The sequence below is a fragment of the Oryza glaberrima genome, chromosome 5, assembly GCF_000147395.1.
Source record: "Oryza glaberrima chromosome 5, OglaRS2, whole genome shotgun sequence".
Lineage (NCBI taxonomy): Eukaryota > Viridiplantae > Streptophyta > Magnoliopsida > Poales > Poaceae > Oryza > Oryza glaberrima.
In genome coordinates, this window is record NC_068330.1 from 13,691,188 (window position 1) to 13,707,213 (window position 16,026).

The 16,026-nt window shown below is 42.9% G+C and overlaps 2 protein-coding genes and 2 pseudogenes across 2 annotated transcripts; 2 read left to right on the forward strand and 2 right to left on the reverse strand.

Annotated features, from left to right (window-relative positions):
* Nucleotides 1–428: 428 nt before the first annotated feature.
* On the reverse strand, nucleotides 429–896 carry LOC127774193 (uncharacterized). The gene has a single exon (XM_052300464.1). It carries the CDS (start codon nucleotides 894–896, stop codon nucleotides 429–431), a length of 468 nt encoding a protein of 155 aa, XP_052156424.1.
* A 793-nt stretch (nucleotides 897–1,689) lies between these two features.
* On the forward strand, nucleotides 1,690–6,390 carry LOC127773438 (NAD(P)H-quinone oxidoreductase subunit L, chloroplastic). Its single transcript, XM_052299497.1, has 6 exons — nucleotides 1,690–1,851; nucleotides 4,513–4,886; nucleotides 4,979–5,074; nucleotides 5,178–5,285; nucleotides 5,385–5,479; nucleotides 6,042–6,390. Exons 2-6 carry the CDS (start codon nucleotides 4,728–4,730, stop codon nucleotides 6,175–6,177), a joined length of 594 nt encoding a protein of 197 aa, XP_052155457.1. The 5' UTR covers nucleotides 1,690–1,851; nucleotides 4,513–4,727; the 3' UTR covers nucleotides 6,178–6,390.
* A 4,833-nt stretch (nucleotides 6,391–11,223) lies between these two features.
* On the forward strand, nucleotides 11,224–12,106 carry LOC127774194 (uncharacterized; annotated as a pseudogene).
* Nucleotides 12,107–12,728: 622 nt separating this feature from the next.
* LOC127774195 (uncharacterized) lies at nucleotides 12,729–13,353 on the reverse strand (annotated as a pseudogene).
* Between the last annotated feature and the right edge of the window lie 2,673 nt (nucleotides 13,354–16,026).

Sequence of the window (16,026 nt, forward strand, 5' to 3'; positions counted from 1 at the left end):
GCCGCCGCGTCCACCGTTTCCCTTGCGGTTGCAGTGGTTCGTGTTGCCGCCGGTGCGGGCCTGGCCAGCAGGGAAGCCGCCACCACCAATCCCACCGCCCGGGAAGGTCTGGCGTGCGCTGCCACCACTCCCACTGCCGCCACCCCCACCGCCAGAGGAGATGCAGCCGCCGGGAGGGCAGGAACCGGAGCCGAAGCCGCCGCCGGCCACCAGCGCCGTGGCCGCCGCCACCTTGGCTTCGTTGGCGATGCGCAACTCCTTCAGCAGGAGGGTGTTGCGCGTGGAGGTGAAGCTTGGGAGGACGGCTGCACCGGCGATGTTATCTCCGGTGTTGGAGAAGTGCTCGTTCAGGCCTCGGAGGAGGTTAAGCACGAGTTGGGATTCGGTGATGGCGTGGCCGACGTCGCGAAGAGCGTCGGTAGCGGTCTTCACTTCTGGCAGTAATCGTCGATGGAGGAGTCGCCTTGAATCATGGAGTGAAACTGGTGGCTGAGGAAGATCGCTCGAGGCTCTTTGTTGGCGTGGAACATGTCCTCGATGGCGACCCAGAGCTCCCGCGCGGTCTGATCGGGCTCCATGGCGAGGTCAAGGACGTTGTTGGCGACTGACCCGAAGATCCAGCTGCGGATGCAGCAGTCGGCCTGTTCCCAGGCCGGGTCATTGGGGCGTGGAGGAGCGGAACCGTCGATGTGAGCCATCAACCCGAACTTGCCGCACAAAGATGTGAAGAAGGCCCTCCATTTGTTGTAGTTCGGGTGGGTGTTTTCTAGGGTGATGGTGACGTGGGATTTGACGGCAACCGTGGCGTAGGGATGGAGGAATTCGCTGGTGGTGCTGGAAGAAGAAGAACCACTCGAGGCCGAGGAGGTGGAGGACTGAGTTGATTCAGTCGACATGGCTGGGATGCAGCTGCGATAGCAGCGTGCTAGAGCAGCGGAAAAGAAGGTAAGAGCCTAGGCTCTGATACCATATAGAGAAGGTGGAATAGATGCCTCACCAATGTGGGGAGGTGAACTCTCATATATATATAGCAGAATTACAATCAATGCTAGTGCTGAGTTACAATCAATACTAGGGAGTTACATAAGACCAAAGGTCTAGGAGAGTAACTATCTAGGAGTGTAAAAGTTTAGGAGATAAACAACCTATAGATTAATAAATAATCCTAATAAGAATATCGAGGTTGGTCTCCAATATGGACAAAACACAATACACCGTGTATGTAAAAGGCAGCAGAAGTTATGTAGATCCAGAACATCTCGAAACTGGGATTGTTGATCCAAAGAATGATGTCTACAGTTTTTAGAGTTGTTCTCTTGGAAATGATTACTAGAGCCAAGGCAAGTGAAAATGGTATAAGTACTGGCCTCGTCAAAAACTTTACTAAGGCTCTTGGAGAAGGAAATCAAAAGACAGCAATGATGTTTGATGTTGGAGTAGCAAACAAGAGCGACATGAAGGTTCTTCACGAGATTGGGAAGCTGGCATTCTCAACTCTAGAGCAGCAATGAAAGTGTTGAATAACTCCATGGCTCTATGCCTCTATGAATAGCAATGAAAGTGCCCTTTGGATTTCAATGGACGGTCAGATTTCATCAGTAGCTTGGGAGCACAGCTTTCTAGAGCAGGAGCAACACTGATATCTTATCGACTTATCCTGCTGCAGTCTGCAGACATCAGCCACTGATACCGGCCATGCTGACCATCAAGAGTTGACCACGCCTCCGTTCCTCGAAGCTCTGGTCTGCTCAGAATCAGATTGATGAGCTAAGCGGCCACATCTCTTCAAATCTTCACTTGATCATCATAGTAGTTCATCGATTGCTTGGAGTGATTTCCCAAGTACGGCAGGTGAGCATCTTAATTTAGCTTACTTCACCTCTCTCTCTCTTTCTCTCTCTCATGCCTTCTGTTTGAAGTTGATTATGACTGCACCGGTGAAAATTTTGACAAAAAAATATCACATCAAATGTCTGGATACATACATATATGGCATTAAATATGGAAAAAAAAATCAATTGTATAGTTTGTATGTAAATTGCGAGACGAGTCTTTTAAACTAATTACCACGTGATTTGATAATATGATGCTACAGTAAACATTTGCTAATGATGGATTAATTAGGCTTAATAAATTTGTCTCGCAGTTTACACGCGGAATTTGTTTTGTTATTAGTCCATATTTAATACTTCAAATGTGTGTCCGTATGCTCCAAAAACTTTATACAAAGAACTAAACACACCAGATCTGGATATTGATGTACTGAACGACTTTTTTTCCACCTGCAACCGAACTGCTACTTCTTTCCAAAATAATTATTTGTGTAGTAAATCTACCTATTATATACTGAAAGACTATTAAACTTCCTATAAACACTCTCAAACCGCCACATGATACTTGTATAAACCGTAATGTGATGCTCTAATAAATTAGAAAAAATGTTGAAAATTCTGAAAAAACAAAATATCTAGCTATCGGTTATCGGTTTTCATTTAATATGGTGAACTTATTATCTATTATATTATTAAAGGAATAGAAAAAAGAGTCTCCACGTTCGCTCTCATGGCCTAGAAATTCCCACATTAATCACAGAAAAAGAAAAGGCAGAGTCCATATAGAAATACAATTTAATAGCTAAAATTCGGAATTAAAAAATAAGGAATATTAAAAGAAAAGACTAGAGTCCATATAGAAATACAATTTAGAAATAGTTGAAATTAGGAATTAAAAAAATAAGGAATATTAGAAGAGGATACTAGAGTCCATATAGAAATACAATTAGGAAATAACTGAAATTCGGAATTAAAAATAAGGAATATTAGAAGTAGAATATAGAGTCCATATAGAAATACAATTAGGAAATAATAGAAAAAGGAATTAAAATAAGGAATATTAGAAGTAGAGTACAGAGTCCATATAGAAATACAATTAAAAAAAATAGAAATTCGGAATTAAAAAGATAAGGAATATTAGAAGTAGAGTATAGAGTCCATATAGGAATTTAAAACTAACTAAAATTCGGAATAAAAAGGAGCCTCGACGTTCGCTCTCATGACTTAGAAATTCTCACATTAATCGGAGAAAAAGAAAAAGCAGAGTCCATATAGAAATACAATTTAGAAATAGCTGAAATTCGGAATTAAAAAATAAGGAATATTAGAAGAGGAGACTAGAGTCCATGTAGAAATAGAATTTAGAAATAGTTGAAATTCAGAATTAAAAAATAAGGAATATTAGAAGAGTAGACTAGAGTCCATATAGAAATACAATTAGGAAATAACTGAAATTCGGAATTAAAAATAAGGAATATTAGAAACAGAGTGTAGAGTCCATATAGAAATACAATTAGTAAATAATAGAAATTCGGAATTAAAAATAGGGAATATGAGAAGTAGAGTATATAGTCCATATAGAAATATAATTAAGAAAAAAAATAGAAATTTGGAATTAAAAAATAAGGAATATTAGAAGTAGAGTATAGACTCCATATAGGAATTTAAAACTAACTAAAATTCGGAATAAAAAAGAGCCTCCACGTTCGCTCTCATGACCTAGAAATTCTCACATTAATCGGTGAAAAAGAAAAGACAGAATCCATATAGAAATACAATTTAGAAATAGCTGAAATTCAAAATTAAAAAATAAGGAATATTAGAAGAGGAGACTAGAGTCCATATAGAAATACAATTTAGAAATAGTTGAAATTCGGAATTAAAAAATAAGGAATATTAGAAGAGGAGACTAGAGTCCATATAGAAATACAATTAGGAAATAACTGAAATTCGGAATTAAAAATAAGGAATATTAGAAGTAGAGTATAGAGTCCATATAGAAATACAATTAAGAAAAAAAAATAGAAATTCGGAATTACAAAATAAGAAATATTAGAAGTAGAGTATAGTGTCCATATAGGAATTTAAAACTAACTAAAATACGGAATAAACATAATAAAATTAAAAGTAGAGTTTAGAGTCCGTATAAAAATACAATTTACAAATAACTAAAATTCGAAATTAAGAAAAACATGGGAAGAAGAGTTTAAAATCAATATAGGAATACAATTCAGAAGTAACTGAAACTTGAAATTAAAAATTAAAGAATATTGAAAGATGAGTTTATATAGAAATACAATTTATAAATAGCTAAAATTCGGAATTATAAAATAAGGAATATTAGACAATAAGGAATATTTTGAATAGCTGAATTATAGCAATGCTAGCCGCGCAATCTGCGCGGGCCACCATGCTTGTTTTAAACCATTAGATCTATCTTAAAAACATATCAATTAGATTTATCTATAAAAAGGACCATCTAATGCCACACACGCAGCAAGTAGGCCAGGCCCGTCCCTCTTTTTCCTTTTCTTTCTCACTTAGATAAGATCAAAACCAAATTAATAATGTTTAATGTTGTTTTGCTGTGCACTAATTTTCTTACTCCTATATACTTTCAAATGTTCCAATGACTTGGATTCTTTTTCATAATTATGTAACCTTGATGCTTCCCTGACAGTCAAGTGGAACAGTTTGACGGTCATCTACCAAAGGAAGAAGACAAGTATTGGACGGAGGAGATGGAGCGTTGGATCACCATCGGACCGCCCACGTAGCCCCACTCCTCCGCTGCCACGCGACGCCCCAGCCCAAGCCAAAACCAAACGAAACAAACCCCGTCGTCACCTATCCAAACAGATAAGGCCCCGCGCGCGCGCAAACCAAAGCCTCTCCATGGACACCACCGCGTCATGGCGCCTCCTCCCCCCGGCCGCCTCCTCGCCGCCGCCCAGGAGGCAGGCGGCTCTTCTCCGGCGCCACTCGGCGGCCACCACCACCTCCTCCTCCTCCGGCAAGCGGACGACGAGGCTCCTCTGCTTCCTCCATGACACGGTAACATCCATCTCTCTCGAATCTCCCCGATCGATCGATCGATCAGCGCCATTAATCACTTGCCGTGTTTGTTCTTGCCATCCGTTCGGCAGCCTCCTCCTGCGCCGCCGCCCGCCGCTGACGAGATCAGCTCGCCGCCGCTGCGGAAGCTGGCCGCGGCGCTGCAGTGCGGCGCCATCTGGGCAGCGGTAAGTTCGATCAAGCAGCTAATTCTTTGCATTTCGGATGGATGGATGGATGAATGACCGGCGCTGCAGCGGATTCGCCGCGTGCGTCCGCCATTGATCGCAGGTTGAGGCCCCGGCGGCGCTGGCGGTGACGGGCGAGGAGGACCTCGACATCCTGGGGATCCTGCCGACGGTGGCCGCCATCGCCTTCGTTTACCTGTTCGTCTTCCCGGTGAGATCCGGGCCGCCATTCTTGGTTTCTTGCGAGGCTAATTCAGAGATCGGGTGTACAGGTGTATGATGTTTTTTTTGTTGTTTTTGGTTTCTGCAGCCGATTATCATGAACTGGATGAGGCTGAGGTGGTTCAAGCGCAAGTTCGTCGAGACGTACCTGCAGTTCATGTTCACCTACCTCTTCTTCCCCGGGTGAGTTGCCTCTTGCTACCACGTATGCTTACAAAGAACAAATTAAAGAACAAAATGCGGCATCTTCGAATCATGAATTGCGGCGACCAAGATATATACTAGTATTGTAATTGTAATTACCTTTCAATCTGAGTATCTGTTGAGCATTAATGCAGCAAAGATAATCATCTAGTGATCTGCTCTATCCCTCTGGACAAAAATTAATATATATATATATATATATATATATATATATATATTGCTGTTTTAAGGAGATACCCGGAGTTACTAAATTTTACTGCGGTGTAGAATTAATTTTTCTATTATAAAATTTGGCATCTCTCCGTACATTGTAAGGACCATAAATTTTCTAAAAAAAGACTGCAGTATTTGCTTTGCCGAAGATCATCATATCGATGGAATCGATGCGCATGCCGTTGCTAAATTTTGTTTGTCTGAACCAAATAACCGTGAAACTCAAAATTCCCATCTCCAACAACATGTATCTCTGGCTGTGAATGGCCTAGTCATAGTATCAATTGAATCCAATTCCTTGTCTGCGTGCATCTCTACCATTTTGCAGGATGATGTTGTGGGCACCATTCGTCAACTTCAGGAAGTTCCCAAGGGATCCAACCATGAAGTACCCTTGGTCCAAGCCAAAGGAAGGCACACCATTGTTCAAGGACAGATACCCACCTATAGAAACCTACAAGTGATCAGAAGTACTAGACCGTATTCTTATCGAAACAAAATAGCATTTCTTTGCATGGATTTGTAAAACATGCATGGTGCCACAATCTTCTTGGATGTATCGAGAGCAAAGTGAGATCTCACATAAAAGAAAGGGAAATGATAATGATGCAATATTATTGTACACTAGCCCAGGCACCGAAGCATATGTTGTGCTTGAGAAAAGGTTGCTAGGTAAATTGCAGGTGTTGGCAAAATCTAGTACTGGAGTAGCAGCCTGTCTTTCTGTTTCACAGTTAAGGCACTGTTTTCTCATGATCATCTTCAAAAATACTTTCCTACTAGCTTTACACCCAAATTATAATAAGTGATTAATAACGAACGTCCCAATCTTTCATTGTAAACTAATTCGGAAAAAGAGTAGATTGCAGCTTGTACTAGGTCTAGATCGAGCTTTGACCTTTCACATACTTCGCATAATGTGATTTGGAATTCCAATTGGATAAAAACCTTGACCTCTAGGAGTGTGTAAGGAACTGCAAGTAAAAGTTCTAGATTTAGATTCCCATATGAGTATTTTGCAATTGAACTGAGTGGTACCAGATTACAGGTGGTTGTCCTGCCCTTGGCAGAGTTCACAATTCGTTTGAATTTCATCATCCAAAATTCTCCCAAAACGGCGTGCTCAGCTTCATAAAATTGGTTGTCTCGTTGGGGCTGTCATTTCAACCTTAAAAATAAGATTGTAAACCCTGTCTATTGTTTACATTAAACCCTATTAGAGGGTGAGTGAAAAAAAAATGCCGAATTATGGGGTAAAGGGCATGGGCATTGTTGATTTCACTATGGGGATCCTTAGCAAAGATACTGCTTTCTGAGTTGTGACATTACCCCTCCGTAGAACAAGGCATATTTGAGGTTCGCTCTTTGCTCAACAACTTGGCTTGTAGGTGTATCATTGGTTTACCCTTGCCATTGTCACCTTTGGCTTGTTGATCAATGGATCAAATTATGCTCCAATTATGACATTGAGGTTTGACCTTCATTTAGCTTACCCATCCCTAATATAGGGTTGTATAGTATGGGGCGAAGTCTTGTCTCCAGCTTAAGTTCATAGTATTATTTTAGCATAGTCTTTTTTTCATTTATGTACTAACAAGATAATATGCATCAAAATAAATTACCAAAACTTTCTACACAATTGGGTAAATATGTAACCCCCACCCCCCGGTGCCACCCCTAACAAGTTGCTTTGGACTTTTTGAAGTCCACAATATATAAATTTGGTTACCTAGGTCTTTAGTAGTATAAATTTAAAAAGTAACGTAAGTGCAATATTATAATCTTATTACATCAAACTTGAATATACCATTTTTCATATAGCCCAAACCTACATTATAAATAAATTTTATGGTCAAAGTTAACTTTTGTTGACTGCTCTAAAACAACCTGTTTTTTTTATTCGAGAAAGTAAACTAGTCACCAATCTGTGCGTGGCACATGCTATTATTGTTGATATTATAAATATTAAAATTTGTTGAACATATTGGTTAACTTTGAAAGTGTAATTGCTTGTACCAAGAAAAGAGTCTACAGTTACAGCTGTCTAACTGTTACTTTCCGATTTTAGAATTAAATTAGTACAATACTAAACTGATAATCTAAGCTCTACCATATTTATTAATTACTGGTTTCCGAATTATCAAATTAGAGTAAATATTATTATTTCTAATTGTGTTTATTTGAGATATACCTCCATGATGATTTTTTTAAGATAATATAAGCTTTTATCTAACTCAACCAATTATATCAATATGACATAATCGTACTTAAAAAATTATAACATAACCTACGATCATAAATAAATCAACGGCCAGAATTCGTTTTTAACGTGTAAGCTTCTACAAAGTGTAACACCCTGAAAATCGCCCTAAGTTTAAATTGTGTTTTAATGCATTTCTAGAAATTTTAAAAGCCTAAAAGAGTTTCCAACAATTAAAACTCACTAAGATTTATGTCAAATGGGCTTGTGGGTATTTTTAATAAATTCCCCATGCTACAAAATATTTAAACAATTTTTACTTGAATTTTCAGAGCATATACTAAATAATTTTAAGGCAACAAAAGCAATTAAAGAATTTTATAAAATGGAAACGATAAAAGAAAACCTCTTCCTCCTCTTGGGCCACTTCTGGCCCATCTATCCGTGTCTCCCTCTTCTTGGCTCAGCCCGTCCGCCCCCTCACCCTTCCCTCTCTCGCCTACCCTCCCTCTCCTTGGGCCGGCCCAGCTCATTCCCTCCCCCTCGGGCAAAGTATGTTTCTCCTCCTCCGTGCGCCCCAGCCTGAGCAGTTGTGCTCCCTACGGATGACAGGTGGGTCCCACCCGTCATCCCTAACCTCCAGCCATCCTCTCTCTCCGGTCGAACCCCTAGCGACGACAACCTCCGATTCGCCTCCTCCACTCGCCGTTTCATCAAATTAATTGAGGGGAATTAATTCCCACCTCATCCTCTCCAATTCCCCCCATAATTTCCCACTCAATCCCGCTTTATTCGTGGTGGATTTTGATGATGTTCATCAATGGTGAGCTCCACCATGGCCGGCGTCGATCTCCCTCCCCGGCGCCCTTATCCCTCCCGTCCGGCCTATAAAAGGCAGCCTCCACTCCCTCCTCTCTCCCCACACACCGCCGCCCTCTTCCTCCTCTCTCCGCGGCCGCCGCGTCGCTCTCTTCTTGTGCCGCCGCCGTCACAACTCCGGCCGCCCCTCGCCGGTGGTCGGGACCTCGTCGGAGCCCGGAGTCGCCACCATCGGCTTCGCCGCTTCCTTCTCTTCCCCGTCCACCCCTCTGTCGAGCACGAGGACCGCGGGTACGACGACGCCAACAACCCGAAGCTTCTCGCTGTTTCTCCCTCACCGCCGGCAACACCGTCGACCTCTCGCCACCGTGTCTGCTCGGTGAGAACCGTCCCCTCCTCCCCTTTCCGTTTTTCACTTTCCGCACTCCGTCGCACTGCCACCGCGCCGTTGGCTGTCGCCGGCGAGCCACCGGGCTCGGGTGCCGCTCTGCCCGGCTGTGCCCGAGCGCCGGTACACCGTGAGCCACCTTAGTGCTCTCGGCTCACGGTGGACCGTGCGATGGCATGTGGGACCCGCCCTGTGGACCCGGTCCACGCGTGCCCTCTCTCCTCGCTGATGCAATAATTCTTATTTTCTTTAAAAAAACATAATTCACAAAATTGCAAATTTCCATTTAAACTTTTTAACTTCAAATGGCCATATCTTAACCTTTTGAACTCAGAATCGACCCGTTTAAATCTCAAATTTCTCCTAAAAATCGCTTATGTGCTTTATTGCTTCTATTTATATGGTTTTTATTAGCCTTTTTTATTTCTTCGTGGTGGTTGTGTAGATACCGCCATTCCGGAAGATCAGCTGTTCATCGCCGTGACGCCGAAGACTTTGTGAGCGATCAAGGCAAGTCATATCTACCTTGAACATGTTGAATCCTATATTGTGAAAATTATGTTGTATTACTTATATTACATTGCTTTATAAATTATACCGTTCATTATTAATATTGTTTTATTAGTTATTCCTATGTTCTTTGTTATGGCCATGATATTGATTTGATATCCATGATCGTCGTGAACCCTAGTAAAATTATAACGAATAGTCTAGTACCCTACATGATGGACTGACTAGCTGCTTTAGGTAAATGCTTAGTCATGCTTAGTCCCAACATAGAACTTTTGGATAAACTGACTATGGTGGTTAAACAACTAAAACTGGATTAGTTATGGACTATTGACGGGCCTGTTAATAGATGGGTGAAAAAATGCTTTGTGCAACTAAAACATATTTTTGGGCTAGGGTCAGGGTGCAAGCCGGTTACTTTGGTAGTCGCACCCCGGCTAATATAAGGACCGGTCTTCGGGCCTTTGTTGTAAGGCATCTTCGTGCAACTACAAGTTTAGTGGGTAAGGCCTGACTGGAAGTTTAGATATTCTCAAAATAGAGGTGTTGGGCCAGGATTAAGACCGATTTTCACCCGGCGCAAGGGGGGCCTGTCTCGTCCCGGGGGATGTGGCAACCTTTACCTTGTCGGGGACCGGCAGGCAGCGAAACCTCAACGGGATCTCCTGTTTTGGGTAGACCTAGATGGATAGTCAGTTACGACTTCTATCCGAGTACCATGGTGGTACCCGGGGCGTGGCAACGCGTGTTGAGGTTGTGTCTTGTGGGTAAAGTTGTACACCTCTGATCACAGTTAAAAACTATTCGAATAGTTGCGCCCTCGGTTATGGGCAAGTCGAACAATGTACCCAAAGTTAGTCTTGTTTTATAAAACCTTGGGAGGGTGAAATCATGATGGTGTAGTCATGTGGAGATTAGCCTGGGTTAAGGCAGGTTCGCAGGCTCATGCGACCTTGATGATATTAAAATATTGGCTTAGAACATGATCGTGTTTTAAAATGAGCTTTAACCAGATTAAAATGTTTAAACTATGGCTTTATGCAAAATAAACCCTATTAGGCCATTTCCTTGTTTCCCCTATGCATTATTGTTGCATCTCCGATGTGACTTGCTGAGTACGGTGGTGGTACTCACTCTTGCTCACAAAAATAATCCAGAGGAAGGACCTGAGGAAGATGAAGGCTTGGATCTCTAGTTCGCTCCGCCGTCGAGTGCTTGTGGCTGCTGTTGTTCCGTAGTCTTCCACTCTTTTATTTGTTTATCTTTGAGTGTGAGGGCCTAGAGTCGCCCATGTAATAAAGTACCTCCTTTACATTTCCGCAAGTGTGGCTTGTAATAATCAACAATGTCTATGTGTACCTCGCCTCTTGAGACAAGGATTAATGCACTAAGCGCTTGGAACTGGTGTATATTTCTAGGCGTGACAAGTTGGTATCAGAGCCACCTTGACCGTAGGACGAGCCAGTGGTCTAAGCCTTAGGATGATAATTTTTTAGAAAATAGTTCTTTAATTGCGAAAACCTTCGATATTCTATCTTCACCTGTCCACTCTTTACAAAACTGGTCATTGACTCTTATTTCAAAATGTTGTAGATGCTTGAGTTCGAGACTACCCGCTGCTTCAACTTGGCCGGTTTTGTGGAGCAACTTCGTGCCTTGGCCGCTGAAGTCGGATACTGTATTACTCTGGAGTACCGCGTGGCTCGCAACTTCGAAGACGAGGGTGTACTTGAAGCACTTTGGAGCGCCAAGGTGATGATCATCTCAAACTCGATGATGCTGGAAAGTCGTTGGTTCATAGAAGAAGGTGACAGCCGTGAATCTGCCTGCCAAGAAGCTGCATTCCATGCCATTGGGCCCTTTGCCAGAGTCACTCCGACCAGTTGAAGACCACTCCGTTCCGCTACCACCCTGTTCGCTTGGATTTCGCAGATGATGCTGACTTCCGCGATGCCCAAAATGAAGAGGACACCACCATGTGCACAAGTCCAAGATGATGGCCGCGATGGACAAGTACTATATGGGCTACCCTAGGATGACGGAGAGAATGCTGATGGCACTGCTTCAGAAGAATCGGGACAAGGAGGATGAGCTTCGCGCTCTATGCAAGGAGCTGAAGGACTTGAAGAGTGAGATGCGTGGAACCGTCGTCAAGACCCTACCTGCTGGAGGTGTAGCGCTGAAGAAGAAAGAATTCCGTGAACTCAAGCAAGATGGCAGGAACGTCACTAAATTTTTGCACGAGTTCAACGGGTTGGCCCGCTATGCACCCGACGATGTTCTCACAGATGAAGAGAAGCAGGAGAAATTTCTTGAAGGGTTGAATGACGAGTTGTCAGTCCAGCTCATCTCTGGTGACTACGAAGACTTCCAAAAGCTAGTCGACAAGGCGATCCGCTTGGAGGACAAGCACCGGAAGATGGAAAGCAAGAAGCGCAAGTTGACTAATTCTAGGATATTTCAAGTACCAAGTTAGTAACAATGTTATGCGCTTCCCCTCAAGTTGGCTCTTCATTAGCAACACAGCGTGCACTCCGCCCACAAATGAACAACAAGTTGCAGAACTCAGGATGGAACAACGGACAGCGTTCTGCCCCTGCCTAGGGTGGATCCACACGAGGAGATAGCTTCGGGAAGATACTTGTGTGCTACTTGTCGTCAAAGTGTCCAGGCTGATGGCAGTTGTAGCAGACAAGTATCTTCCCGGAGCTATCACTGCGTGTGGATACACCCTGGGCAGGGGCAGAACGCTGACCGTTGTTCCATCCTGAGTTCTGCAACTTGTTGTTCATTTGTGGACGAGGTGCACGCTGTGCTGGTGATGAAGAGCCAACTTGAGGGGGAAACGCATAACATGGTTTCTAACTTGGTCCTTGAAACATCCTGGCATTGGCCAACTTGCGCTTCTTGCTTTCCATCTTCCGGTGCTTGTCCTCCAAGCGGATCGCCTTGTCGACTAGCTTTTGGAAATCTTCGTTGTCACCAGAGATGAGCTAGACTGACAACTCGTTATTCAACCCTTCAGGAAATTTCTCCTGCTTCTCTTCATCTGAGCGAACGTCGTCGGGTGCATAGCGCGCCAACCTGTTGAACTCGTGCTAAAATTCAGTGACGGTCCTGCCATCTTGCTTGAGTTCACGGAATTCTTTTTTCTTTAGCGCTACAACTCCAGCAGGTAGGGTCTTGACGACGATTCCAGGCATCTCGCTCTTCAAGTCCTTCAGCTCCTTGCATAGAGCGCGAAGCTCATCCTCCTTGTCCCGATTCTTCTGAAGCAGTGCGTTGAGCATCCTCTCCGTCATCCTAGAGTAGCCCATATGGTACTTGTCCATCCCGGCCATCATCTTGGACATGTGCACAAGGGTGGTGTCCTCTTCATTGCGGGCATCGCGGAAGTCAGCATCATTTGCGAAATCCAAGTGAACAGGGTGGTAGCGGAACGGAGTGGTCTTCAATTGGGGTGACTATGGCAAAGGGCCCAATGGCATGGAATGCAGCTTCTTGGCAGGCAGATTCACGGCTGTCATCTTCTCCTGTGAACCAACGACTTTCCAGCATCATCACCTTGGCGCTCCAAAGTGCTTCAAGTACACCCTACTCTTCGAAGTTGCGAGCCACGCGGTACTCCGGAGTGATACAGTATCCGACTTCAGCGGCCAAGGCACGAAGTTGCTCCACAAAACCGGCCAAGTTGAAGTAGTAGGTAGTCTCGAACTTAGGCATCTACAACATTTTGAAATAAGAGTAAATGACCAGTTTTGTAAAGAGCGGACAGGTGAAGATATAATATCAAAGGTTTTCACAACTAAAGAACTATTTTCTAAAAAATTATCATCCTAAGGCTTAGACCACTGGCTCGTCCTACGATTAAGGTGGCTCTGATACCAACTTGCCACGCCGGAAATATACACCATTTCCAAGCGCTTAGTGCATTAATCCTCGTCCCAAGAGGCGAGGTACACATAGACATTGTTGATTATTACAAGCCACACTTGCGGAAACGTAAAGGAGGCACTTTATTACATGGTCGACTCAAAGCCCTCACACTCAAAGATAAACAAATAAAATAGTGGAAGACTACGGAATAGCAGCAGCCACAGGCACTTGACGGCGGAGCGAACTAGAGATCCAAGCCTTTATCTTCCTCAGGTCCATCCTCTGGATTATTTTTGTGAGCAAGAGTGAGTACCACTACCATACTCAGCAAGTCACACCGGAAATGCAACAATAATGCATAGGGGAAACAAGGAAATGGTCTAATAGGGTTTATTTTGCATAAAGCCATAGTTTAAACATTTTAATCAGGTTAAAGCTCATTTTAAAATACGATCTTGTTCTAAGCCAATATTTTAATATCATCAAGGTCGCATGAGCCTGCGAACCTGCCTTAACCCAGGCTAATCTCCACATGACTACACCATCATGATTTCACCCTCCCAAGGTTTTATAAAACAAGACTAACTTTGGATACATTGCTCAGCTTGCCCATAACTGAGGGCGCGGCTATTCGAATAGTTTTTAACTCTGATCAGAAATGTACAACTTTACCCACAAGACACAACCTCAACACGTATTGCCACGCGTCGGGTACCACCACGGTACTCGGATATAGGTGGTGACAAGACTATCCATCTAGGTCTACCCAAAACAGGAGATCCCGCCGAGGTTTCGCCGCCCGCCGGTCCCCGACAAGGTAAAGGTTGCCGGATCCCCCGGGACGAGACAGCCCCCCTCCCTTGCGCCAGGTGAAAATCAGCCTTAATCCTGGCCCCACACCCTTCCAACCAATGGTCTCTGTTTTGAGAAGATCTAAACTTCCAGTCAGGCCTTACCCACTAGACTTGTGGTTGCACGAAGATGACTTGCAACAGAGGCCCGAAGACTGGTCCTTATATTAGCCGGGGTGCGACTACCAAAGTAACCGGTTTGCACCGCGAGCCCAGCCCAAAAATATGTTTTAGTTGCACAAAGCATTTTATCACCCATCTATTGACAGACCCGTCAATAGTCCATAAGTAATCCAATTTTAGTTGTTTAAGCACCGTAGTCTAGTTTATCCAAAAGTTCTATGTTGGGGAGAGAAGTAGAGAAGGAGCTCGGCGACTTGAGGGCATCGACACGTCGCTCCCACGCGTCGAGCACTGCCAACGCCCTCGATCTCTCTCTCTCTCTATGTGTGTGTGTGTGTCTGCTGGTCGGTTGGAAGAGATGGAAAGGGAGTGGGCAAGCCCACGTGGCCACCAAGTGGGCCCAGGTCTATGTAAGCTAGGTGGGTGAGAGTGGTGAGGGTAGAAACAAGAGTGAACATTGATTTTAGTTTATTTTGTGACTAGGATAAATTAGTGTGGATTTTTGTGATGATAGATGGGGATACCTAGATTCCATTTTCTTTGGTCGCACTCAAAAATTATGTGTAGTTTGCTCTCAGAAAATTGGAGAAGATGGGCTTGATTGAACTTTGTTTGAATTTTTAGGAGGTCTAAACAGAAGAAATAAATTCTGTAAAAAATATATTTATTCTTTATAATTAACCTAGTATTTGAATAAATTATTTCCCTTATACACTTCCATGCAGATAAATGCACTTTTAGACAATGTATGGTTTTAGCCGATTAGGAGTTATAATTAGTCTATTATTTGACTGGTTTGACTGATTTATTTGAGGTATCAAATTAGTTATTAAATTGTACTAAAATTACAGTGAGTTTTATGTGTTAAGTAGAGCTTACATGAATTTTTCCATGATTTTATCTTGTACAAATTATTTTAGATAATTAGCAAGGTCTTTCTTTATATTTGCATTTCCAATTTTAGATGCATCTAAATAGTTGTAAGAAATTTATTTAGACTACTCTTGACCTGAAGTGGTAATATTAGATTTCCTTTTCTTGTCTTTAATATTATTACTCATGAACGCCTTTAGGTTTTGCTTAGTGAAATTATCTTTTAATCATGTTCATGAGACCTAATATGAAATGCAAACAAAGATCCAAATGCACAAGAAAGACTCAAGTTAAACCATGCCATATGTGCGTATGCATGTCTACACTTGTGTTTGCATTTATGTCCTAGCTTAGAGATGAATAGGTTTTAATTTGTTCTCAAAATTTACTGTAGTACAAGTTAGGTTGACCACACCTAAGTTAAAAATGGAAATTTTCGGCTCTCAAAAATGGAAAAGTTAGCTTCCAACTATTTTTTTTGACAAGAATTCCTTAACCCTAAAATTTGGGTGTATTACAATCTATGACTTCAATTTTTGCACGATCAACTTCAATACCTCTCTCAAACACTCGATGACCAAGAACAATCCCTTCGCGGACCATGAAATGACACTTTTCCCAGTTAAGCACCTGGTCCTTTACTTGGCATCGCTGCAAGACCTTGTCCAAATTC

Excerpts from the sequence above, each read along its gene's own strand:
- LOC127773438 (XM_052299497.1), top strand. The coding sequence starts at position 4,728 with ATGGACACCACCGCGTCATGGCGCCTCCTCCCCCCGGCCGCCTCCTCG. Across the intron at positions 4,887-4,978 it reads TCTGCTTCCTCCATGACACG|CCTCCTCCTGCGCCGCCGCC; the intron begins GTAACATCCATC and ends TCCGTTCGGCAG. Across the intron at positions 5,075-5,177 it reads GCGGCGCCATCTGGGCAGCG|GTTGAGGCCCCGGCGGCGCT; the intron begins GTAAGTTCGATC and ends CATTGATCGCAG.
- LOC127774193 (XM_052300464.1), bottom strand. The coding sequence starts at position 896 with ATGTCGACTGAATCAACTCAGTCCTCCACCTCCTCGGCCTCGAGTGGT.